The 25,937-nt window shown below is 43.9% G+C and overlaps 1 protein-coding gene across 1 annotated transcript in view; it reads left to right on the forward strand.

Annotated features, from left to right (window-relative positions):
• The window catches only part of psap (prosaposin), an 86,407-nt gene that overhangs the window by 37,734 nt on the left and 22,736 nt on the right, over nt 1-25,937 (forward strand). Inside the window, exons 5-7 of the mRNA XM_069885878.1 lie at nt 2,160-2,336; nt 11,599-11,739; nt 14,856-14,912. Coding sequence (XP_069741979.1) covers nt 2,160-2,336; nt 11,599-11,739; nt 14,856-14,912 — 375 coding nt within the window. The remainder of the gene's footprint in view (nt 1-2,159; nt 2,337-11,598; nt 11,740-14,855; nt 14,913-25,937) is intronic.

Consider the following 25,937-nt stretch of genomic DNA (forward strand, 5'->3'; position numbering starts at 1 on the left):
TATGGCCTGGGCATGTAGGGCTACCACAGGTTCTGGCATACTTATTTTCTTCGATGATGGCATTCAGAGTGGTAGAGAAACATCTCAAGTTTGAACAAATGCCTCCAAACTCGTTGGTTGGATAATGATCCCAAACATACTGCTGAAGCAACAAAGGTTTTTTCAGTGCTAAAAGATGGCTAAGTCATTTGCCCGAACGAAATCAAATTGTGCATGCCTTCCATATGATGAAGAGAAAACTTGAAGGGACAAAGCAAGCAGGACCTGAAGACAGCTGTAGTAGAAACCTGGAAGAGCATCACCAGAGGGGATACACAGCAATTTCTTACATATAATCCATGTAACAATTACAGCGTAGAAACAGGCCAACTTGGCCCTTCTAGTCCATGCCCAACACTTTCTCCCACTGACCTACATTCAACCCGTAACCCTCCATTCCTTTACATAACCAACTTCTTAAATGCTAATATTGAGGCTGTCTTCACCACTTCATCTGGAAGCACATTTCACACATCCACTATGAGTAAAGAAGTACCCCCCCCCCCCATTTCTATGAATCACAGACTTTAAGCACTCATTGCATGCAAGACATGTGCAACAAAGTGCTAAACATAACTAATATACATACCATCGCTATGTACCAAATATTATGGTGCCCTGAAATGAGGGGGATGGTGTATTAAAATGTGCTTTAATTTCTACATGGTTAAACTGAAATGTGAACAAATAACCTTGAATAAAAGTTGGAACGTGCACTTTAATCACATCTGAATTGTTTGATTACAAATTTAAAACTGCAGCACAGGCAAATAAAGAGAAAATGTGTCTGACAAGACAGGGGGAAAGCAAGAGAGGAGATTGCTGAATCACTGGTGATGATCTTCGCATCATCACTGGGGACAGTGAAGTATTGGAGGGTTGCAAATGTTGTTCCCCTGTTCACGGAAGGGAGTAGAGATAACCAAGGAAATTATACTTACTGCATCTGACTTCATTGGTGGGCAGATTTGGAGACAATCCTGAGAGGCATTTAAATAGGCATGATCTGATATGGGATAGTCAGCACGTATGTGTCTCAGGAGCCTGATTAAATTTTTTGAGGAGCTTTCTTCAACCTTGGTTGGACTACACTTGACATAATGTGCTCAGTTTTGGTCCCTCGTTACAGGAAGGATGTGAATGCTGTAGAGAGGTTGCAGAGGAGGTTTAGAAAGGTGTGGCCTAGATTGGAGAGCGTGTCTTCTGAGGAGAGGTTAAGTGAATTTGATCTTTTCTTGACCTGACGGAGGGTGAGGGGTGACCTGATAGAGGTGTACACGATGATGAGAGGCAGTGATTGTTTGGACGGCCAGAGGCCTTTTCCCAGGGCTGAAATGGCTAACACAGAGAGGCGTAGTTTTAAGGTGCTTGAGAGTAAGTACGGGGGGTTGTATGAGGTAGGTTTTTCACACAGAAGGTGGTGTGTGCTTGGAATGTGTTGCCACCCACCAACAGTGGTAGAGGCAGGTACAATGGGATCTTTTAAGATGCTATTTGGTAGGTACAGTAAAATCTCTTATCCAGAATTCAAGCAACAAGCAGCCTCAAGCAACTGGCAAAAAAAAAATCACGGAAAATAAATGGGTTAAAAAAAAACGGATTTTAAAATTGGTGTGTCTTGCTGTTACTTCTCTATTCACACAACATTGCAATCTAATACAACCAGGAAATTCACTTATCTGGCATTTCTCTGTAAGTGCTGGATACCAGGGATGTTACTCTACAATATATAGAACTATATAGAACTGAGAAAAAATAAAATAGAGGGTTATTGAGTGGGAAATTCTAGGTAGTTTATAGAGAAGCAGCTGGCCGAAAGACTTGTGTGGTGCTGTGTTTGAAGCTCTAATACTGGTGGGGTAAGAATGAGCTTCATTTGGAGCACAAGTACTAGCATTGAACAGTTAGCCAAGTGGATCTTTTCTATGTGATAATGTTTTGTAATAGGGCCATAATTTGGGTCACATTCATTCTATAGTTAATAATGTTGGCAGTATTTCAGCTGATTTATAAGTAGTGGGCTCTCATTAAACCTTGTCCCAGAACCTTGAGAAGAACAACTTCAAGACCTATTTGTTTTTTTTAAATCTCAGACTTGCACATCTTACTTTTCTTTACAGGAAAATCCTGAAGTTGTTTGCAGTGCTATGGGCTTGTGCCAAACGCTCCAAGGAACACTTAAAGAAAAAGAGATACTTTCCAATGAAATACCAGAAGTGGACATGTCTAAAATAGTCTCTCCGTTTATTGCAAATGTTCCTCTTCTTCTTTATCCACAGCAGACCATCAAGTCAAAGGTAAACAGAAACCAATGTAATGTTGAAGAATTTGTATAAAATATTGTACTGTGATCATTACGCCTCTGTCCTTCTCCAAGTATTTCTGAAATACTTGAGGGTATTGGCCTGAAACATTAGTTTCGTTTCCAGCAATAGAGGCCAGTGAGCCTGACATCAGTAGGTAAATTATTGGAATGTTTCTTAAGAGACCAGATATTGTATATAAATACTTAGACATGCAAGGAATGATTATGGATAGTCAACATGACTTTGTGTGATAAGTTATGTTGAACCAATCAGCCAGAGCTTTTCAGAAAGGTCACTCAGAATGTTGATGAAGATAAGGCAGTGGAAGTTGTCTGCATGGACTTTACTAAGGTCTTTGACAAGGTTCTGCACAGGGTGGTGAGGTGGGGGGGGGAATCTGCATTTTGTCCATTGTAATAAAACTGTCATATTACATGTAATTTCTTGTTGCCTGCTGCAAGGCACAGATAGAAAGGAACTGCCTAAACACCTCTTATAGTCAGAGAGAAGCAAAAGCGAGTCCCCCCAAAATCTCTGAGATTTGCCTGCAGCATTTCCACAGCCACACAGAGTCCAGTCCAAACCAGTGCAACCTGAGCTCCAGATCTGAACCTCCAACACAGTCAGGAACCCTTCTTGGCACCTCCTTGCATCCTGGTTCGGATACCTGGTACTCCTCCAGCCAGTTCGAGCTGGTCTCCAGCAGCCCGCACCTGGCAAGGGTATTCCGACAGCAGTATCCAGTAGCCCGCAGCTTCCTCGCCTCAGGTTGCCAGCAGCCCGCTGCATGTGCTGGTCCCTCAGCTGCAGAGCCCCCTCACTGGTCCCTCAGCTGCAGAGCCCCCTCACTGGTCCCTCAGCTGCAGAGCCCCCTCACTGGTCCCTCAGCTGCAGAGCCCCCTCACTGGTCCCTCAGCTGCAGAGCCCCCTCACTGGTCCCTCAGCTGCAGAGCCCCCTCACTGGTCCCTCAGCTGCAGAGCCCCCTCACTGGTCCCTCAGCTGCAGAGCCCCCTCACTGGTCCCTCAGCTGCAGAGCCCCCTCACTGGTCCCTCAGCTGCAGAGCCCCCTCACTGGTCCCTCAGCTGCAGAGCCCCCTCACTGGTCCCTCAGCTGCAGAGCCCCCTCACTGGTCCCTCAGCTGCAGAGCCCCCTCACTGGTCCCTCAGCTGCAGAGCCCCCTCACTGGTCCCTCAGCTGCAGAGCCCCCTCACTGGTCCCTCAGCTGCAGAGCCCCCTCACTGGTCCCTCAGCTGCAGAGCCCCCTCACTGGTCCCTCAGCTGCAGAGCCCCCTCACTGGTCCCTCAGCTGCAGAGCCCCCTCACTGGTCCCTCAGCTGCAGAGCCCCCTCACTGGTTCACCGCCATGGTCATCATCCCTATGGATCATCTCCTCCGCTTCTCCCTCTCAGATGGTGCATGATCTTCCCATCCTCTGGCATCCTGCTCCAGTCCTCCACTTCCCCGGAGCCTGCAGCTCCTCATGGCTGCTGCTGATTATTGGGCACAGACCCCGAGGTTGTGGGATCTCAAATAAAACCACTGTCGGCTCCCTCAAAGAGCAGCTCAAATTCCATACGGAGCCAACGGCAGTTGATTGGATGGCTGGACCCCACAAGAGCACTGCATCTCCTCTCCCTTGCTCCCCATGGATCAGTGGCAGCGCTGCCGCTACAGTGGCTCCGCCAGTACCACCATCTTCAATTTAACATTTGCAGATGACATAAAAATTTGGGGTATAGTAAACAGCAAGGAAGGCTTTCAAAGCTTACAGTGGAATTATGGGATGCAAAATGGCAGATGGAATTTGAAAGCCGTGAAGTAATGTTAAAGACTCTAGATCCTGCTTGGAATATTGTGTTCATTTCTCGTCATCTCACTACAAGAAGGATATGGATGTTGTAGAGAGGGTGTTTACAGGGATGCTGCTTGGATTGGAGACCATGCCTTTATGAGGTTAAGTAAACTTGGTATTTTTCTTCTTGGAGTGCCGGGAGTATGAGGGGGTGACCTGATAGAAGTGACAAGTTGATGCAAGGCATTGATTGTGTGGATGGTCAGATTTTTTTCCTAGGAATGAAATGCTAACATGAGGGAGTATAGTTTTGAGAGTGAGTACAGGGGGAATTGAGAGATTGGTTTGTGCACACAGAGAGTGGTGAAATGCACTGCTGGCAACTGTGGGATCATCGAAGAGGCAATTAGATAGTACATGGAACTGAGATAAATGGAGGCCTGTGCAGAAGAGAAATTCTAGACAGTTGTTAGGTTGGTACAGCTCTGTCGGAAAGGCCTGTAATTTAAATTTGGACATACAGGCCATTTTGGCCCATGAGCTCATGCCACCCAATTAACCTACAACTCCTGGCATGTTTTGAACAGTAGCAGGAAACCCGAGCCCCCAGGGAAAACCCACACAGACACAGGATGAGTGTACCAGCTCCTTCCAGACAGTGCGGGATTTGAACCCAAGTCCTGATAGCTCACACTGTAGCAGCATTGTTCTAGCTGCTGTGCTAACCATGCTGCCCTGTATTTTGTTGTGGATTTCTATGAATTTAATGCAACAAGTGTGAGGTGTTGCAATTTGGGATGACAAACCAGGGTAGGACTAGCACATTTAAATGGTTGGGTACTGCCGAATGTGACAGAACAGGCGTTAGGGAGTATAGATATATAATTCCCTGAAAGTAGTCTCACAGGTCGTTGGGGGCATAAGGAGGTCTTTTTGACCCATGGTCATTTATATATCAAAGTACTGATTATAAGAGTTGGGATGTTATGATAATGTTCTGCAAGACATTAGTGAGGCCAGATTTGGGAGTATTGTGTGCAGTTTTGGTCACCTTAACTACAGGAAAAATACCAATAAGATTGTAAAAGTGCAGGAAAAAAAATTACAAGGATGTTGCTAGGACTTGAGGAGCTGAGTTACAGGGAATGGTTGAATAGACCAGGACTTTATTCTGTGAGCATTGTTGAATGAGGGCACAGATCAGATAAATGCAAACAGGGTTTTTCAGCTAAGGTTAGGTGAAACAAGAACAAGAGAACAGGATTAAGGGTGAAAGGATAATGACTAAAGGAACATTAGGGGGAACTTTACACAGAACGTGGTGAGTGTGGAATGAGCTGCCAATGGAGGTGGTGGACGAGGGTACAATTTGAACATTTAAGTAAAGATGCGATAGGTGCATGGATGGGTGGGATATGTATGGCTAAGGTCCAGGTGCAGGTCAATGGGTGGAAAATTAGTTCGGCGTGGGTGAGATGGTCTGAATGGCCTGTTTCTGTGTTGTTGAGCTCTAATGTTCACTGTTTGGGCTGGTGTTTCCAAAGTCTAGTTCATGCTTTCGGAAGAAAACCAGAGAAAAGTTGCAATCTGCTGATAATTTGACAGATTTATTAATCTTTTTAAACTACTTTTTGTTCATCCATTCCCTTCATCCTGCTTTCTGCTTGACACTGATCTCTTTTGTTCTATCCTTACTGTTTCTCAAGCTGTGTTTGTTCAAGTGATTAGCTCCTCTCTGTCCACTGTTCCTGCTCTTTCCATTTACAGGGCCATGAACATTTATATTATTCGTATTTCTCATGTCACATGAGGAGGCCCTTCAGTCGATCAGTTCTTGGATGATTCGCAATTTCCCCACCACCCCCCTCCCCTCCCCAACCTACCTCTGTTATTTCCTGATAACCTATCTGGTCTCTTTCCTGCCTTCTGACATTACCAATATTGGAAGTCATTTGCAATTGTCAATGAACCTGCCAACTGCCCAATATATCTTTGAATATTGTTCAATTCTGTTGTCAAGTCCTCAGCAAATGAAGGAATCTTTGCCTGATGCAACAGGGTTTAACAATATTAGTTTGTGGACCGATTTGTGACAAGTAACACTCGTAGCACAGAAATGACAGACAACGAAGATCAAGTAAGTTTAATTTTGACATGAGTCCTTGATTATCAGCATATTCTGAGCATCACTATCGACTTGAAACCTGGCTGGATGGACCAGGTGAATACTGTGAGCAGTTTAGAGACTGTATCATGCAGCAAATAATTTGCCTAAAGTCTTAAAGCTTTTCCAGTGAGACTCAATGTGACTGCCGGGTGAATGCATTCCCAGAACAGCTGCCTCATTGATCAGCATCCTGTCAACCAGCCTAAACATTCATCCCCTCCACCACCAGAACGCCGTGGCCTGGTTTTGTACCGTTGACAAAATTCACTACCCTCTCAACCTTCCAACTTCTACCGCCACCAAGACCCTGATGCGACCAGTATGTCTAAATAAAAAAAAGAACAAAATAATTCTGGCTTTGCCAGTGATGCCCAGATCCTGAACTATGAGAAAAAGTACCTTCAAAGGAGAGCTATGCTCTGGGTGAATAAAGTCTCTGAACACCTGGCCCTTTATTTTGAGACTGATTCCTGGGTCCAGACAGAAAAGCATCATCTAAATTAACCAAGCCCCAAAAGCAAGGTTCCGTAAGCACTTCAAATTGTAAGCTCACAATAGCCCTGCAGCCTCAACACTATTTTCCTACACTATCCCAATGTCTTTTGATGCTTTTAATATCCATACAGTGATACATCGATCTCAGTCTTGAATTCATTCAGTGACTTAGCCTCTATAGCCATCCTTTGCTTGTTAGTTGCTGATTTAAATCAGCATTGCAGAGAAATAGATAGGAGGTCAATCTACAAAACCATAGGAGTGGCAGGGAAGATCATGGGAGTCTTTCTTCCCTTCCCCACCCCCCCCACCCCCCCCCCCCCACCACCACCACCACAAGCCCCCCAACCCACACATGGCATCTTTTAGCTGCTCCCATCGGGGAAGATGTACAGGAGTATCAGAGCCAGCATCACCAAGTTGAGGAACAGCTTCTTCCCACAGGCAGGGAGAATGTTGAACAACCAAAGTAACTGTTAACACTAAGCATCCGAGACTATTTATTTATATTTATGATATGAATACGTATCCTGCGTATATATTATTTGTCTGTATGTGTGCTATGCCTGGTTGTATCTACATGCTTTGCATGGAAGACTGGAGAATGCTGTTTCATTGGGTTGTACTCGAGCAATCGGATGACAAACTTGAGGACATTTAATCTCCGTTCACTGGTCCATTGCCATATCTCCATGATGCATAAACATTAAAGGCAAATATGGAACCATTTGATGAAATGATGTCTCGGCTTACCTTTCATTTTGCTAGTCCTCGTATCATCCATTCAACACCCCCCCACTCCACCCTTCCTTCAGTTCATAAGAGAGAGCACAATTGGGCTGTTTGGCCCATCGAGTGTGCCATTCGAATCATATAACCATTTACAGCACAGAAACAGGCTAGTTTGGCCCTTCTAGTTCAAGCCGAACATCTTCTCCCACCTAGTCCCACTGACCTACAATTGACCCATAACCCTCCACACCTCGTCCATATACCTATCCAACCTATCCTTGAATATTAAGTTCATTCCATACCCCCACCACCCTTTGCGTGAAGAAATTCCCCCTTGTGTTTCTCTTATACTTTTCCCCTTTTAATCTCAATCCATGCCCTCTTGTTTGAATCTCCCCCACTCTGGAAAAAGCCTGGCCACATTGACTCTATCCATCCCCCTTATAATTTTGAATATCAAATCACCCCTCAACCTTCTACATTCCATAGAATAAAGTCACAGCCTGCTCAACCGTTCCCTGTAATTCAAACCCTGAAACCCCAGCAACATTATCGTAAACCTTCTTTGTTCTCTCTCTTCTGTTTATATCCTTCCAGTAATTTGGAGACCAAAGCTACACACAATATTCCAAATTTGGCTTCACCAATGCCTTATCCAATTTCAACATAACATCCCAACTTCTGTGTTCTACACTCTGATTTATGAAAGCCAACATACTAAATGCCTTCTTAACCACTTAATTCAAATTTCAGAGAATTATGTACCATGACTCCTAAATCCCTTTGTTCCACTGCACTCCTCAGTTGTCTACCATTTAATGTGTATGTCCTATTTTGATTAGTCCTACCAAAATGTAGCACCTCACATTTATCAGTATTAAACTCCATCTGCCATTTTCCAGCCCACTCTTCTAACTGTCCTATATCACCCTGTAATCTTTGATAATCTTCTTCACTGAAACAGCACTACCAATCTTTGTATCATCTGCAAATATACTAATCATATCATCTAGATTGTTAATATATATGACAAACAGCAGTGGACCCAGTACTGATTCCTGAGGCAGTCCACTCGTCACCGGCCTCTAATTCAACAAACAATTTTACACCTCTACTCTCTGGCAGCTCCCATCCAACCATTGCTGAATCCATCTCACTACTTCATCATTAATACATAATGCTTCCACCTTCCTTACTAACCTCTTACTAAAGTCCAAATAGACATCCACTGCATTACCCTCATCAACCTTTTTAGTAACCTCGAAAAACTCAAAATTTATTAGACATGATCTACCCACGTACAAAACCATGCTGACTACTCCGAATCAATTCCTGTCTTTCCAAATAGTTGTATATACCATCTCTAAGAACATTTTCTATTAAGTTACCCACCACAGACGTCAGACTTACAGGCCTATAATTACCAGGTTTACCTTTGGTTCCTTTTTTGAACAGCGGAACAACATGAGCCACCCTCCAGTCCTCCAGCACCTCCCTCGTGGCCAGTGACATTTTAAATATTTCTGTCAACTATTTGTTCACTAACGTCAGGGTCCTAGGGAATATTTTGTCAGGACCTGGAGATTTATCCACCTTGATCTTTTCAATATAACCAACATTACCTCCTCATTAATCCTTATATTATCCATGAGCTCTCTACCATGTTTCATCACTTAATCTGGCTCAATATTCTTTTCCTTAGTGAATACTGAAGAAAAAAAATCATTTAAAATTTCACCATCTCCTTTGGGCTTCTCAAGGAGCCTACTCCTTGATCTTCAAGGGATCTAATTTTATCCCTCACTATTCTTTTATTTTTAATGTACCTATACCCTTTGGATATATTTTTACTTTGCCTGCCAAAGAAGGCAAATTAGCGTTTCTAATTTCTTTCTTAAGATTTTCTTACACTTATATTCTTCAAGCAGTTCATCCATTCCCTGTTGTTTATACCTGTTGTACACATCCCTCTTCTTCTGAAACAAGTTCCCAATATCTTGAAAACCGAGACTCCCTAAGTTTCTAACCTTTCCTTTTATCCTCACGGGAACATACCAACTTTGCCCTCTTAGAACTTTTCCTTTCAATATCCTCCATTTATCTGCTACATTTTCCCTGAAAATAACATCCCAATCCACACCCTCCAAATTTTTCCTCATCCCCTTGAAATTTGCTTTCTTCCAATCAAGAATCTCAACCTTTGGCCCACCTCTATTTTCCATTATTAGCCTAAAACTAATAGCATTGTGATCACTAGACCCAAAGTGTTCCCCAACACAAACCTCTGTCACCTGATCTATCTTGTTCCCTAATAGGAGATCCAATACTAATCCCTCTTGATTTGGTTCTTGTACGTATTGATTAAGAAAACTTTCATGAACACACTTAAACTCTACTCCATCCAGCCCTCTTACTATATGTTAATGCTCGGACAGTTGAAGTCTTCCACAACTACCATCTTGTGTTTATTACACATATACGCAATCTCCTTACAAGTGTACTTCTCTAATTTCCTCAGCCCATTTGATGGTCTATAATATACTCCCATTAATGTATTTGTGCCTCTGCTATTCCTTAATTCTTCCCAAGTAGCCTCGCTGGACGATCCCACCAAACCATACTGCCACAGCACTGCTGTAATGTTCTCTTTAATAAGCAATGCAACTCCTCCACCTTTTATCCCACCCTGTTCTATCATGCCTAAAACAATGGAATCCTGGAATATTTAACTGCCAAACATGCCCTTCCTGCAACCAAGTTTCACTGATGGCCACAATATCGTATATCCATGTGGCTATCCATGCCTTAAGCTCATCCTCCTTGCATTAAAATATATGCACTTGAGAGACTGTCCTCCACATTTACTCCTTCTGTTGCCAACAACCTTTACCTTCTTCCCTCCTTCATTTATTTTTACATTCTGTTCCCTCCCTTCAATTCCAGTTTAGGTGTTCTTCCTCCCTACTCTCCGTACTCTCATTCTGATTTCTGCCCCCCTCCCCCCTGCCAAATTAGTTTAAACCCTCCCCAACAGCTCTAGCAAACCTGCCCACCAGAATAGTGATCCCCCTTCAGTTCAAGTGCAGACCGTCCCTTTTGTACAGGTCAGACTTGCTCCAGAAGAGATCCCAATGATCCAGAAATGCCCCATCTCCTGAGCCACACATTCATCCTCCACAACTTCCTATTTCTATCCTCACTAGTGCATGGCACAGGCAGCAACCCTGAGATCACCACCCTTGAGGTCCTGCTTTTCAACTTCTTCCCTAACTCTGTAATCCCTTTTCAGGACCTCATCCCCATTTCTATATGTCATTGGTCCCCACATGGACCATGACTTCTGGCCGCTCTCCCTCCAGAATGCTGTGCTGTGGACTCAATCAGAGACATCCCTGACCCTGGCACCTGGTTGATGTATCATTCCTTTAAACCCAACTTTCGTGCCTTCTCTCCAAAACCTTTGAAACCCTTACTTGTCAAGACCCAATAAACTTTTGGTTTAAATCTACCCAATGACTTGGCCTCCAAAGCAATGAACTCCACAGATTCACCCCCCCTCCCCCCCCCCCCCCCCCAACGGCTGAAGAAATCTATTCTGAAGGGATATGTTTTTATTCTGAGGCAGTGTCTTCTCATTCTAGACTCTCCCACTATTTCTTCTCATCCATTCTCTCCAGCCCTTTCAATATATCAGTCCAAGGAGGTTTTAAATTCTCAGCTGTGGACACATTTCTCAAAGAAATGAAGTGAAAAATATTTGACCAATTGCAGCAACATAGTGTAGCGGTTAGTACAGTGCCAGCAAATGCGACCAGGGTTTGAATCCAGTCCTGACTATAAGGAGTTTGCATGTTCTCCCCAGTTTCCTCCCACCCTTTGAAACATACCAGAGGTTGTAGGTCATTTGGGTAGCATGGGCTCATGGGCCAGTTACCATGCTTATGTCTAAGTTTAAATGTAAAAATATTTGTAGTAGATTGTTCAGTTCTGGCCATTTTAACTTGGCCAAGAATTGATCTGCAAGTGTCTGATTTACCTCTTCTCATTTTGGTCATTTATTTGCAGAGCAATGATGTTGCCTGTCTGGACTGCAGTCAGTTCATCACAAATATTCAGACTGCTATGACACATAATACTGCCTTCCTGGATGAAGTCATTTCTCAGTTAAAGAAACAGTGTAACGTGGGCCCTGGTTTAACAGAACTGGTGAGTGTTGATGAGCATGTTAACTACTGAATATCTGAGATTTGTTGAGTTCACTGATGCTGAGAATGATTGGATTTGTGCTGCATACACCCTGTGGCTGGACATGGTAAAACGTGTTAGGTGTTGAGAGTATCCTTGCAATTTGATTTCTGCTCAACTCAGTAGGATTGGTTGCATCACCTGAACAAATATTACCAGTGGAGGGGGGGGATGACTCACAGCATGTATGGAGAACATCACACTGAAGTACAGTGCCCTCCATAATATTTAGGGCAAATAAATGTTTTCCCTTCATTTACTTCTGTGGTCCACAATTTTAAATTTGTAATGAAACAGTTTGTATGTAATTAAAGTGCACATTCCAGATTTTATTCATGATTATTTGTATGACTTTTAGTTTGACCATGTAGAAATTATAGCACTTTTCATACATTTCAGGGCACGATAATGTTTGGGATATTTGGCTTCACAGGGGTTTGTGATTATACAGTTATATTTAATTGCTTCATTGGTGTAGGGATAAGAGAGCTGGGCTTGCTTTGAAGCTTTTGATTGCCTTTGGAGTCTATAGTTGCCATTTTTCAACATGAGGACCAGAAATGTGCCACTGAAAGTCAAAGAAGCCATTATGAGGCTGAAAAACAAGAATAAAATAGTAAGAGACAACACCTAAACCTTAGGATTACCAAAATGTACTGACATCTCTGGTCTTCATGTTGAAAACTGCCAGCTACAGACTCCAAAAGTGATCAAAAACATAGATGCAAGCCCAGCTCTCTTATACCTACACCAATGAAGCAACTAAACATACCTGAGTCCTCACAAACACCTGTGAAGCCCTGAAATGAGGGGATTATGTTTGAAAAGTGCTGTAATTTCTACACGTCCAAAATGTATTCAAATAACCTTAAATTAAATCTGGAATGTGCACTTTAATCACACGTGAAATGTCCTCACCTACCATCCGTGTCTAATGTATCCTCCTCCACCATTCCTGCAACCTACTACGTGATCCCACCACCAGACACATCTTTCCCTTCCCTCCCTTCTCCACCTTCTTCAGGGACTTCTCCCTCCCTCATCCACTCCTTCCCATCAGTCATCCCCTTGGTACCTACCCCTGTGACCACAAGAAATGTTATACTTGTGCCCACACCACAGTCTTCACCACTATTCAAGTACCCAAAGGGTCCTTCCAAGTGAGGCAGCTCTTCACCTGTGAATATGCAGGGGTAATCTACTGCATCTGGTGCTTCCGTTGTGGCCTCTTCTACTTTGGTGAGACATGACATAGACTGGGAGATTGCTTTGTTGAAGACCTTCGCCCTGTCTGCAGCAGTAGCAGAGATCTCCCAGTTCTGTGGTTTTACTTACCTGTAAATGGCAACCAATTTCAATTCCTCACCCCAAGGTTGGTGGTGGAGGCTGGAACAACAGTGGGAGTTAAGAGACTCTTGGACATGCACATGCACATGGATGAGGTAGGGAGGGTTTAGTTTTTTTTATTAAGTATACATCATGGGCTGAGGAGCTGTTGGTTTAGTTTTTTTTATTAGGTATACATCATGGGCTGAGGAGCTGTTCTGTGCTGTAATGCTCTATGTTCTATTCCCATGCTGACATGTCTGTCCATGGTTTCATGCACTGTCAGATTAAAACTACTCATAAATCGAAGGAACACCACATTCTCTCTGAGCACCCTCCAACCAGATGGCATTAACATCAATCTCTGGTTTCCTTTAGCACCTAACCACCACCATCCTGCCCAATCTTCCCCCCCCCCCCCACCGCCTATAGCCAGACTTCCCCCACTTTTCCTTTCTGACCTCCTACACGTGTCCAATTATGGCCTTTTGCCATTTCTTCCCTCCTCCCCCAGCACTTTTACTTGGGCACCTGCCTGCTTTTTGCTCATACCTTGAGCTCAGCCACAGAACATTGGGTGACCTGAGTTCCTCCAGCATTCTTGTGTTTTAGTTGAATTCCTTCAACCATTCATACCAAATCATCAATATTAATACAACACTACAGCATGGTACAGGCCTTTCGGCCCTTGATGCTGTGCTGACCTATATATTCCTACCAATTAAAAACAAAAGTACCCCGGCAAGGTATTCCAGGCCCCCACAACTCTCTGTGTAAAGAAAAACTTACCCCTGATGTCTCCCTAAACTTCCCACCCTTCATGTTGTACACATGTCCTCTGGTGTTTGCTGGCTGTCCACCCTATCTATGCCTCTCAGAATTTTGTAGACAAATTTGTGACCTTGCACTACCAAACTTGCTATCAACATCACTAATCTTTATCTGTAAACATTAATCCTATGTTCACTTACAAATCCAAGAGGTTGCAGCACTGTTTCCCCAAGGTACACCACATGTCACAGGCTTCTAATTCCAAACCAACTCTCTTCCAGCATTTTCTGCCTCTCCTTATTAGTCCCCTTTTGGATCGAAATATCCATTTCCCCTGGATCCCATGGTCTCTAATCTTTTGGGGGCTCTACTGAAATTCAAATAAACAATATCAAAGCCAGAAACTTTTATGTGATCATCCTTGCAGACTCAAAATGTTCAGCTGCCCTGTACAGTTTAAGATGAACAGGTAAGCAAGAGATGGGATTCATCTACAACCGTGAATGTTTTTAATCAAGATCAATTACTTTGATCAGTTTTGTTTGGATATATAAAAAGATAGGCGGAGAAATTTTTTTCCCCACCACGATCCTTGGAATGTGACCACAGTTTACTACAATGGGCTACAGTGTTCCCCAGAGAAGTGATCACCCCTTATTTCCAGCTCTGCCAACAAGTCCTTGTTTGAAGAAATTTTAGCAGATCCTATTTTACTGCTCTCTTGCCTTAAATGATGTCAGCCAAGGGTTTGTTTGTGTTTCAGACAAAGAAAAGCAGTGTTTTGTTCAGCAAATATCAGGCCCAGAAATTAACATTTGAGTCCAATGTCACCTTCTCATAAATTCTAAACTCCTGCTCCTAACGTTTGGTCACAGTTGTAATCTTTGTTGGAATTCTAACTCGTTACCTACATTACTTTGTACAGAGATCTCTGATTTAATACAAAGATTGTCCTAATGCGTATTACCTTGTGATTTCAGTGTGAGAAGTACATTGCCCTGCAAGGGCCACGAGTGGCTGAGGTATTAATGCAGAGAGTGAGTATCAAAAACATAATTTAAATGGTAAAAGTGTTTATCTCTCTTGATTAATTCCCAACATGGCTCTGAGACATTAAATTCAGTTAATTAAGTGACGTGTAGTTTAAAAATTGGATGTCAATAAATAAGAATCATGAAATTGCTGGTCTCTTGATCAAACCCCACCTAGTTGGCTGGTCAGTTTGTGAAGCCATGTTGTGAAGTATCTGTTCTTTATCCACTCCCATTCTTTTTAATATCTCTCCCTCCACCAGTCTCTCCACCTCTCCCACCTTCTGTCCAGTACCCCATCACCTCTTAATAACCCAAATACATCATCAAAAACTCTGGGGAAGAAAAAAAAAGAAAGCAGTAAAATAAAACTGGTATCCAGCATCTATGAGGATTGGAAGATGCCGGATAAGGGTATTTTCCAGTTGCTTGAGACTTGCTCTTACAATGCCGAGCTAATACATCTTCTTTAAGAACTGTGTAGAAGATGAAAATACTACACTGTACTTGACTGAACTTCATTTGGATGAATCATTTTACTTTGTTTTCAGTCATATTATTTGAAAACATTTATCCATCACTGCATCTGCAGGTTCCTCCCCCTCTATGGAGCTGCCCAAAACATTATAGATAATTAACCCCCCCATTCCCAAGTTTACAGATAAAACCTCTGATTGGGGCATCTCTTACTAAGCAGGGATAAGGAGACACTTTAAGAGAGTCACCCCAATATTGAACGGCATCAACCAGTTCTTCTCCTGGTTGACGCCATTGTTTTACACAACTTTATTCAAACAGCTGCTACAAGTAAAGCCTGACCAAGGCTCTCCACTGGTCAAGTTTTGCTTCCGTCTTCGCCAAAGGTTTATGTGTTACTTCAGAGAACATTTATTTTTACAATTTTAAACTTGTGAATTTTTTTACCTATTATTTTTTTAAAAATTGTATTTATTTTTCTCTTTTTTCTTTGCTGGTTGCTTAAATTCCAGATACGAGGGGTTTTACTATATTCAGAAATGATGTTCTAACAAAACTATACCGGTAATCTTTCACGAATCCCCACCTCTTCAAGGAAACAAAGCTCCTGATCCTGAGAATGTTTTCACCACTGAGGACCTTTGGCCCTCCGAGAACAAAAATATTAAAAGAATGAAACAAAACGGTTACCTAACATTTGCTATCCTCCAGTCTTCTGATATCTCACACACGCACACATATGATCGGCTGAGATTTTACAAATTCTTTTAGAGCAGATCTCTCCCTTGGGGGTCCTTGGGATGCCTCTCATTAGACCCTGGGGACTTGTTTAAAGGCCTTTCCATTCCATAAGCCCAATCTGCCCAATGCACCAGTTAACCGACAGAGAGGTGGGTGGAAACTGGAACATCCAGGGGAAAACCATGCGCACAGGGGAAGAAAGTACAAACACCTTACAGCCAGCACTGGATTTGAATCTCAGTCGCTGGCGTTGCAACAACGATGCATTAACTGTGCCACCCACTATCCCATGTCTACTTTATATCATGGGTTCTTTGGACTTCCTCCTTATCTTTCACCAATACTGAAACCTGTTGCCCCTTGAACTCTCATCATTTTCACATTCAAATGTCTCCTCTTGGTGGATGTCAACCTACTGACAGTCCACTTCTAAGAAACCTGGATTACGATATGGAACCTGGACTCTCCCCAGGACTGTTATTTTCTGGTCCTTACTTTTCTTGTCCATAATGACCTTTAAACTTAACAAAACTCTGGTCCATTTGCCAGCTTCATTCCCTGAGATCAGGTCTCTTCTCCAAATAGATGAGACCATGTTCTGGATCAAAAAGCTCTGCATGCACCTTAATCTACTAGACAAAGCAGCAGAATCAGGTTGTTTGGCCCATTGAGTCTGCCCTGCTATTTTGATATACAATCCTTTTCAACATTCTTCTGCATTCTCCTTCTCTCTGTCTTAAATATACCGAGAGACTTGGCCTCCTTAGCTATCTGTGGCAATGAATTCCACAGATTCACCACCATCTGGATAAAGATGTTCCTACTCATCTCTTTTCTAAGGGTTGAGTATGTATTCTCTGAGGCTGTCCTCTGATCTCGCACCATAGGAAACATCCTCTCCATATCCTTTCATTATTCAATAGTTTCAATGGGTAAAGAATTTAAAGTCAAGCCTAGTAGTTTGGGCGAGGAGTTGGAGGCGTTTAGTGGAGATGGGGCGAGGAGAGACTGATGGGGTTAATTGGTAGAGGGCCAATAAAAGGAGGGTAAGGTAAAGGAACAGCCCAGCAAGTGAGTGGCACAGTAAAGTAGTGGGAGTGAGGTCGAGCTTGTATGCATTCAGGTAAGGCTGGTTAGTTGTTTGTTTCTTTATTTTTTTTCTTCCTTCTGCATTTGAGGAAGGGGAGAGAGAAAGGATAAAGGTGCAAGCAGTTTGTTGTTCTCAATGTCAGATGTGGGAGGTCCTGGAGTCTTCTAGCCTCCCGGACATCCTATCTGCACAAGGTGTGCTGAGCTATGGCTTCTCAGGGACTGTGTTAGGGAACTGGAGCTGCAGCTCGATGACCTTGCTCAGGTCGGGGAGAGTGAGGACATCATAGATAGGAGTTACACCAGGGCCACAGGAGGAGGATAAGTGGGTCACAGTTAGGAGAGGGAAAGGGAAGAGTAAGGTGCTAGAGAGGACCCCTGTGGCTGTAACCCTCAATAATACGTACTCCCCTTTGAGTACTGTTGGGAGGGCAGCCTAGCTGGGCAAAGCAACAGTGGCTGTACCACGGGGTCGGCCCCTGTGGCTCAGAAGGGTGAAGAAACAAAGAGGAGGGCAGTAGTCATGGGGGACTCAATAGTTAGGAGGACAGATGGGGGATTCTGTGGATGCAGTAAGGAGAACAAGATGGTAGATTGCCTCCCTGGTGCCAGGATCCAGGAAAGGATGTTGCTGCTCGTGTCCAAGATATCCTAAAATGGGAGGGAGATGAGCCAGAGGTCATGGTACGTGTAGCTACCAATGACCTAGGGAGGAAGAGAGAAGAGGTCCTGAAAAGTGAGTACAAGGAGTTAGTTAGGGAGTTGAAAAGAAGGACTGCAAAGAGTAATCCCAGGATTACTGCCTGTGCCACGCAACAGTGGGAGCAGGAACAGAATGAGGTGGAAGATGAATGCATGGCTGAAGGGATGGAGCAAGGGGCAGGGATTCAAGTTTCTGGATCGATGTGATCTGTACAGAAAGGATGCGTTACACTTGAATTCCAGGGGGACCAGGATTCTGGCTGGGACATTTGCAAAGGCTAGTCGGGAGACTTTAAACTAGAATGGTTGGGGGGAAGGAACCAAATGGAAGAAAACAGCAAGGAGAAGGTTAGATTGCAGAGAAAGCTTGTAGACGGTGTTTGAGGGAGGAAAGGCAGGTGATAGAGAAGGGAAATGCTCTGTACAAAGATGGAAGGAAGGTGATAGAAAAAGATTAATAGAGTTGTTTGTAAAGATAGGGGCAACAGAGAGTAAGAAGTGGGAAATCTCTGAAATGCAGATATTTTAATGCTAGGAACATTGTGAGGAAGGAAGATGAGCTGAGGGTATGGATTGACACTTGGCAGTATAACATGGTAGCGATAAGTGAAACATGGTTGCAGGAGGGATGTGATTGGCAGCTAACTAATTCATGGATTTCATTGCTTTAGGTGTGATAGAATTGGAGGGACAAGAGGGGGCAATGTTGCATTGCTTATAAATATTACCTTGGTGCTTAGGCAGGATAGAATAGAGGGCTCATCAAGGGAGGCTCTTTGGATGGAATTGAGAAATGGGAAAGGAGTAGTTACACTTATAGGGGTGATTATAGACCACCTAATGGAGAACGAGGACTATAGCAGCAAATTTGTAGGGAGATAGCAGATATTTTGAATAAGCACAAGGTTGAGATTGTGGGAGATTTTAATTTTCCAAATATAGATTGGGAAACCCATTCTGTGAAAGAGCTGGGTGGATTGGAGTTTGTAAATTGTTTGTAGGGTAGTTTTCTACAGCAATACGAAGATGTATCGACTAGAGAAGAGAAGTGATGGATCTACTGTTGGGGAAAGAGATAGGTCAGGTAACGGAGGTAGGTGCTGGGATGCACTTCAGGTCCAGTGATCATAGTGCCATTAGCTTCAATGTAATTATGGAAAGGGATAGGTCAGGGCCTAGGGTTGAGGTTATCGAGTGGGGAACAGCTAGATTTGAGGAGATGCGAATGGATTACAAGGAGTGGATTGGGACAATTTGTTTTACAGCCAGGATGTAGTAGAGAAAAAAGGAGGTCTTTCAAAGGTGAAAGTTTGAGGGTACAAAATCTTTATGTTCCTGTTAGGTTAAAAGGCTGTCTAAAGGTTGAGAGAACCATGGTTTTCAAGGGATATTGGAAACTTGGTTCAAAAAAAGGGAGACCTACAATAAATAAAAGAAACAAGGAAAAGAGATGTTCGGAGAATACATTGAATTTAAAAGAATCTTAAGAAATAAATTAGAAAAGCTAAAAGAAGTTACAAGGTGGCTATGGGAAGCAGGGTGAAAATAAATCCAAAAGGTTTCTATAAATATGTTAATAGCTAAAGGAGAGTGAGAGATAAAATTGGTCCCTTAGAGAATCACAGCAGACAACTGTGTGGAGCCAAAAGAGATGGGGGAGGTCTTGAACAATTTATTTGGTATTCACTAAGGAGAAGGATATTGAATTGTGTGGGTAAAGGAAACAAAGAGGGTAATTATGGAAACTATAGTGATTAAGAAAGAGGAAGTACTGGAGCTTTTGAAGCATATAAAGGTGGATAAGTCTCCAGGTCTCAAAGGGATTTTCCCTAGGACCTTGAGAGAAGTTGGTGAGGAAATAGCAGAGGCTCTGACAGTGATTTTTCAAATGTCATTAGAGACGGGTATAGTGCCGGAGGATTGGAGAATTTCTCGTGTGTTTCCTTTGCTTAAAAAGGGTTTGAGGAGCAAGCCTAGCAATTATTGGCCAGTAAGTTTGACATCTGTGGTAGTTAAATTAATGTTAAGATTTCTTAGAGATAGTGTGTGGAGTATCTGGAGGGACAAGTTCTGATCAGGAATGCTCAACATGGGTTTGGGTGTGTAAGGTCATGTTTGACCAATCTTGTTGAATGTTTTGAAGAGGTGACTAGGAATGTTGATGAGCAGTAGATGTTGTCTATATGGACTTCAGTAAGGCCTTTGATAAGATTCCGCATGAAAGGTTAGTTGGGAAGGTTCAGTCGTTGGATATTAATTTTGAGATAGTCAAATGGATTCAACAATCCATACCCTCATTTGGAAGGGAGATGCCAGAGAGTTCTAGTGGATACCTGTTTGTCAGGCTGGAGGCCAGTGACAAGTGGTGTGCCTCAGGGATCTGTTTTGGGTCCTTTGCTGTTTGTTACATACATTAATGATCTGGATGATAGGGTGGCAAATTGGATTAGTAAATATGCAGATGATACTAAAATAGGTGGAATTGTGGATAATGAAAAAGGTTTTCAAAGATTGCAGAGGGATTTGGACTGATTAGAAGAGTGGGCTGAAAGATGGCAGATGGAGTTCAAGTGTGAAGTGTTTCATTATGGAAGGAATAATCAAAACAAGATATACATAGTAAATGGGAGGGCATTGTGGAATGCAGAAAGATCAAGGAATAATGTTGCCTTGTTCCCTGATGGTAGAATCTCATGGATAGGCTTTTAGTATGCTGGCCTTCATAAATCAAAGCATAGAATACAGGAGTTGGGAAGTAATGTTGAGATTGTTGAAGGCATTAGTGAAGCCAAATTTAGAGTACTGTGTTCAGCCAACTTATAGGAAGGATATCAAAAAGGTACAGAGGGTGCAGAGGTTTACGCAAATGTTACCTGGGTTTCAGAAATTACAAAGAAAGATTGAGCAAATTAGGACTTTATTCTTTGGAGCATAGAAGGTTGAGAGGGGATTTGATAGAGGTATTTAAGATTATGAGAGAGAGAGAGAGTTGATGTGGATAGGCTTTTTCCATTGAGAGTAGGAGAGATTGAAACAAGGTCATGGGTTAAGAGGTAAAAGTTTAGAAGTGACATGAAGGGGAACTTCTTCACTCAGAGAGTGGTGGTGGTATGGAATGAGCTTCCGGAGAAGTCGTGATGGCAGGGTCAATTTTAAGGAAAAATTGAATAGTATATGGATGAGAGAGGAATGGATGGTTATGGGCAGGGTTTTGGTAAGTACTCCATCCTCAACATCCATTGGAGCGCTTTCATCCCTAACGTCGAAGTACTTGAGATGGCAGAGGTCGACAGCATCGAGTCCACGCTGCTGAAGATCCAGCTGCGCTGGATGGGTCACGTCTCCAGAATGGAGGACCATCGCCTTCGCAAGATCGTGTTATATGGCGAGCTCTCCACTGGCCACCGTGACAGAGGTGCACCAAAGAAAAGGTACAAGGACTGCCTAAAGAAATCTCTTGGTGCCTGCCACATTGACCACCGCCAGTGGGCTGATAACGCCTCAAACCGTGCATCTTGGCGCCTCACAGTTTGGCGGGCGGCAACCTCCTTTGAAGAAGACCGCAGAGCCCACCTCACTGACAAAAGGCAAAGGAGGAAAAACCCAACACCCAACCCCAACCAACTAATTTTCCCCTGCAACCGCTGCAACCGTGTCTGCCTGTCCCGCATTGGACTTGTCAGCCACAAACGAGCCTGCAGCTGACGTGGACTTTTTACCCCCTCCATAAATCTTCGTCCGCGAAGCCAAGCCAAAGGAAGAGGAGAGTACTTAATTCAGTGCAGACTATGAGGGCCAAAATGGCCTGTTTCCATGTTGAAATTATTATATGGTTATACACACCTTTCACAATATGATCCCATTAATTGTGAGGAAGTTGAAATCATTTGCCATAAGAACCTCCCTGTCCTTTACCTGTATGAATGTTCTGCGGTGAACTTCTGTCCCACATTTTATTTTTTTAAAATTGCCACCTGTATGACTGATTTGAAAGGCTTCCAGGATGTCTTCCCCTCATTTCTCCATCAACATTATGAAGCCACCCACTGTTTTTACAATCTTCTGCGTCCCCTGTGAAAATTCCAAAAGGTTGAGTTGCAAACCCTTCACGCCTTCTCTACATTTTTCTGTCAGAAGCAGTATATGCTAATCAGTGCTCTGGGTTATCTGCCAAGCATTAAAATAAATGAAATTGGCCATGTGCCCTATCATGCTCGGCCTTCCGAATATTTTCTTTCTATGTTTGAATTTATTTTGGCCCTCTGTCCCTTTTCTTTGCCATATTAGTTTAAACCCTCCCCAGCAGCAGACGCCAACCTCCCAGAAGGATGTTGGATCTGATCTGCTTCAGGTGCAACAAGTCCAGGTTGCAGAAATATAAAGCCATCACACAACTCTGCTACAAATCCCACACTGTCTGTAAGGAGCTTGTACATTCTCCCCGTGTCTGCGTGGTTTCCTCCCACCCTTCAAAATGCACTGTAGGTAAATTGGGGTATTTGGGTGGCACGGGCTTGTTGGCTGGAAGAGCTTGTTGCCATTCTGTGTGTATTTTTTAAATTTATAAATGTAAATTTAAAATGTTTATCTGACCTAATCTCCAATTTCAATGGGGTTATTGCCCTCTCGCTAATTTTCTGTGCAGTTGACTGGTGTGGGTAAGCCATTAACCCTGGCTATACATTCCCATACAGCAGTTAGTGAGCGAGACTGACGTGGGTGCCTCAGGAACTAATCCGGACTTGGTCCCTCTGCCTGAACACTTTGAAGCTGCATTTTAACCACTGGGGAACTGTGTTGACAATAAACTTTTTTCAATCTAATCAATGCAGCTGTTACTCCAGCTCCAACGCCGCCCTGCAAACTGCAACACGAGGTACTTCTCACGAGGTGGTTTGGGTCACTGAAAGTGTCAGCTTTCCACACGAGGTGCTCACAGGGTGCAGGGAGAGGGTGACCACCAGGAAAGAGAGACAGGGCGACCACCAGGAAAGAGAGACAGGGCGACCACCAGGAAAGAGAGACAGGGCGACCACCAGGAAAGAGAGACAGGGCGACCACCAGGAAAGAGAGACAGGGCGACCACCAGGAAAGAGAGACAGGGCGACCACCAGGAAAGAGAGACAGGGCGACCACCAGGAAAGAGAGACAGGGCGACCACCAGGAAAGAGAGACAGGGCGACCACCAGGAAAGAGAGACAGGGCGACCACCAGGAAAGAGAGACAGGGCGACCACCAGGAAAGAGAGACAGGGCGACCACCAGGAAAGAGAGACAGGGCGACCACCAGGAAAGAGAGACAGGGCGACCACCAGGAAAGAGAGACAGGGCGACCACCAGGAAAGAGAGACAGGGCGACCACCAGGAAAGAGAGACAGGGCGACCACCAGGAAAGAGAGACAGGGCAGGCAGTGAGTGCAGGATTCCTTTGTGGTTATTCCCCTCATAAACAAGTATGTCCTTTTGGATATCGATGGGAGGAGTAAACATTATTTTGGGGGCGGGGGGGTAGCAGGAGCTGCCAGGTTTGTGGAGCCATAGCTGGCACTGATACACATGAGCTGCAGTGATAGAGGGCGGGGGGGTGGGGGCGGGGTTGGTTAGAGGGACAGACAGGAGATGCTGAGGCCATGAGCAGGACTCTAGGTGGTTTCTTACCTCCCAGATGTGAGGGTCATGAATGTCTCTGAGCAATTGCAGGACATTCTCAAGGAGAAGTGTGAGCAGCCCAAGCGTGTTGTTCACAGATAGAAAAGCGGATTCATTCTAGTGGAGTGAAAATAGGGAATAGGGCAGAATGTTGAAAAACAGGACATCTCTTAAACTCTGGATTACACAGGTGCCACATGTTAGAGAGGGAACAAATTCAAGGAATTGGTCCGATAAAACATGGCTGAGGAGCTCTTGCTCTTATGTGGCAGAGATTCCCTGTACAGAAGGGAAGGGTTATCCCTGTACTGAAGGGAGTCTGATAACCTTGTTGAGAAATTCTCTAGTTAGATGGTTTAAACTAATCTGGTGGTGGGGGGGGGGGGATGGGACCCAAAGCAGCAGTTTGACAGAAGAGAGGAAAATACGGAAGTTAAAGCAAGCAACTCCAGTGGGCAAGAGAGCAGGAGCAATCTTGATCTGGTTTGAACATGTAAATTTTAATGCAGGAATCCTGACTGGGAAGGCCGTCCAGCTCAGAACTTTGATAGGCCAATGTCAGGGAGTGTTATATCCATTACAGAAGTGAGGTCGAGAGATGGGCACCAGCAACTCGTATTGCTCCAGGGGTACACAAGCTACAGGCATGGGGGAATCATGACACTACTTCAAATATTCCTGGGGATCGTCTAGTGAGACTAAGAGCAGAAGTAGGAAGGGTGATAACTTTTGGATTTGGAGCAGACTTGATGGGCAAAATGGCGAAGTTTGTGTACTTATTTCACTATTATTTTCCATAACTCTTTCAAAACAAATAAATTATTATTACTGATCTCAAAGGCTCCCACTAGTGCTTCAGTGACTTGGCCTCTCTCACTTCCTCGGAGAAACTGAATTTGTTGTAATGAGCATGTCACAAAATTTTTTGTTTTGCAGCAGTATCACAGTGTAGACATTCCAACCAACCACATTTCAAAAGAAATAAAATAGTGTAAGAAAAAGACAGTGAGATCAAATGTTGTGCTGCCTACCAGGGCCATCTACATTATCGGTTGAGAAAACTTTCTAAACACACTGAAATTCCGGCCCATCCAAGCCTTATGCAAGCCCAGGTCAATATTAGAGAGGTCAACAGTAGGAAATCCTCTGCAGGCGTCGCCTTGTGGCAGTCACTTTTTAATTCAGTGTCAGTCATTCAACCAGGTGTCATCTCTGGATTTATTATCTTGGCAGCATCTAACCAGAGTGGCCTTTCCCCTTTTCCATTTCTTTAAATATTATTTAAAGAAAAATCAGACTGCGAGAAATCAGACTGCTCAAACTACAGGGGAATCATGTTGCTCTCCATTGCAGGCAAAATCTTCGCTAGGATTCTACTAAATAGAATAATACCTAGTGTCGCCGAGAATATTCTCCCAGAATCACAGTGCGGCTTTCGCGCAAACAGAGGAACCACTGACATGGTCTTTGCCCTCAGACAGCTCCAAGAAAAGTGCAGAGAACAAAACAAAGGACTCTACATCACCTTTGTTGACCTCACCAAAGCCTTCGACACCGTGAGTAGGAAAGGGCTTTGGCAAATACTAGAGCGCATCGGATGTCCCCCAAAGTTCCTCAACATGATTATCCAACTGCACGAAAACCAACAAGGTCGGGTCAGATACAGCAATGAGCTCTCTGAACCCTTCTCCATTAACAATGGCGTGAAGCAAGGCTGTGTTCTGGCACCAACCCTCTTTTCAATCATCTTCAGCATGATGCTGAACCAAGCCATGAAAGACCCCAACAATGAAGACGCTGTTTACATCCGGTACCGCACGGATGGCAGTCTCTTCAATCTGAGGCGCCTGCAAGCTCACACCAAGACACAAGAGAAACTTGTCCGTGAACTACTCTTTGCAGATGATGCCGCTTTAGTTGCCCATTCAGAGCCAGCTCTTCAGCGCTTGACGTCCTGCTTTGCGGAAACTGCCAAAATGTTTGGCCTGGAAGTCAGCCTGAAGAAAACTGAGGTCCTCCATCAGCCAGCTCCCCACCATGACTACCAGCCCCCCCACATCTCCATCGGGCACACAAAACTCAAAACGGTCAACCAGTTTACCTATCTCGGCTGCACCATTTCATCAGATGCAAGGATCGACAATGAGATAGACAACAGACTCGCCAAGGCAAATAGCGCCTTTGGAAGACTACACAAGAGTCTGGAAAAACAACCAACTGAAAAACCTCACAAAGATAAGCGTATACAGAGCCGTTGTCATACCCACACTCCTGTTCGGCTCCGAATCATGGGTCCTCTACCGGCACCACCTACGGCTCCTAGAACGCTTCCACCAGCGTTGTCTCCGCTCCATCCTCAACATCCATTGGAGCG

Source organism: Narcine bancroftii, chromosome 6 (genome assembly GCF_036971445.1).
Source record: "Narcine bancroftii isolate sNarBan1 chromosome 6, sNarBan1.hap1, whole genome shotgun sequence".
NCBI classification, from domain to species: Eukaryota; Metazoa; Chordata; class Chondrichthyes; order Torpediniformes; family Narcinidae; genus Narcine; species Narcine bancroftii.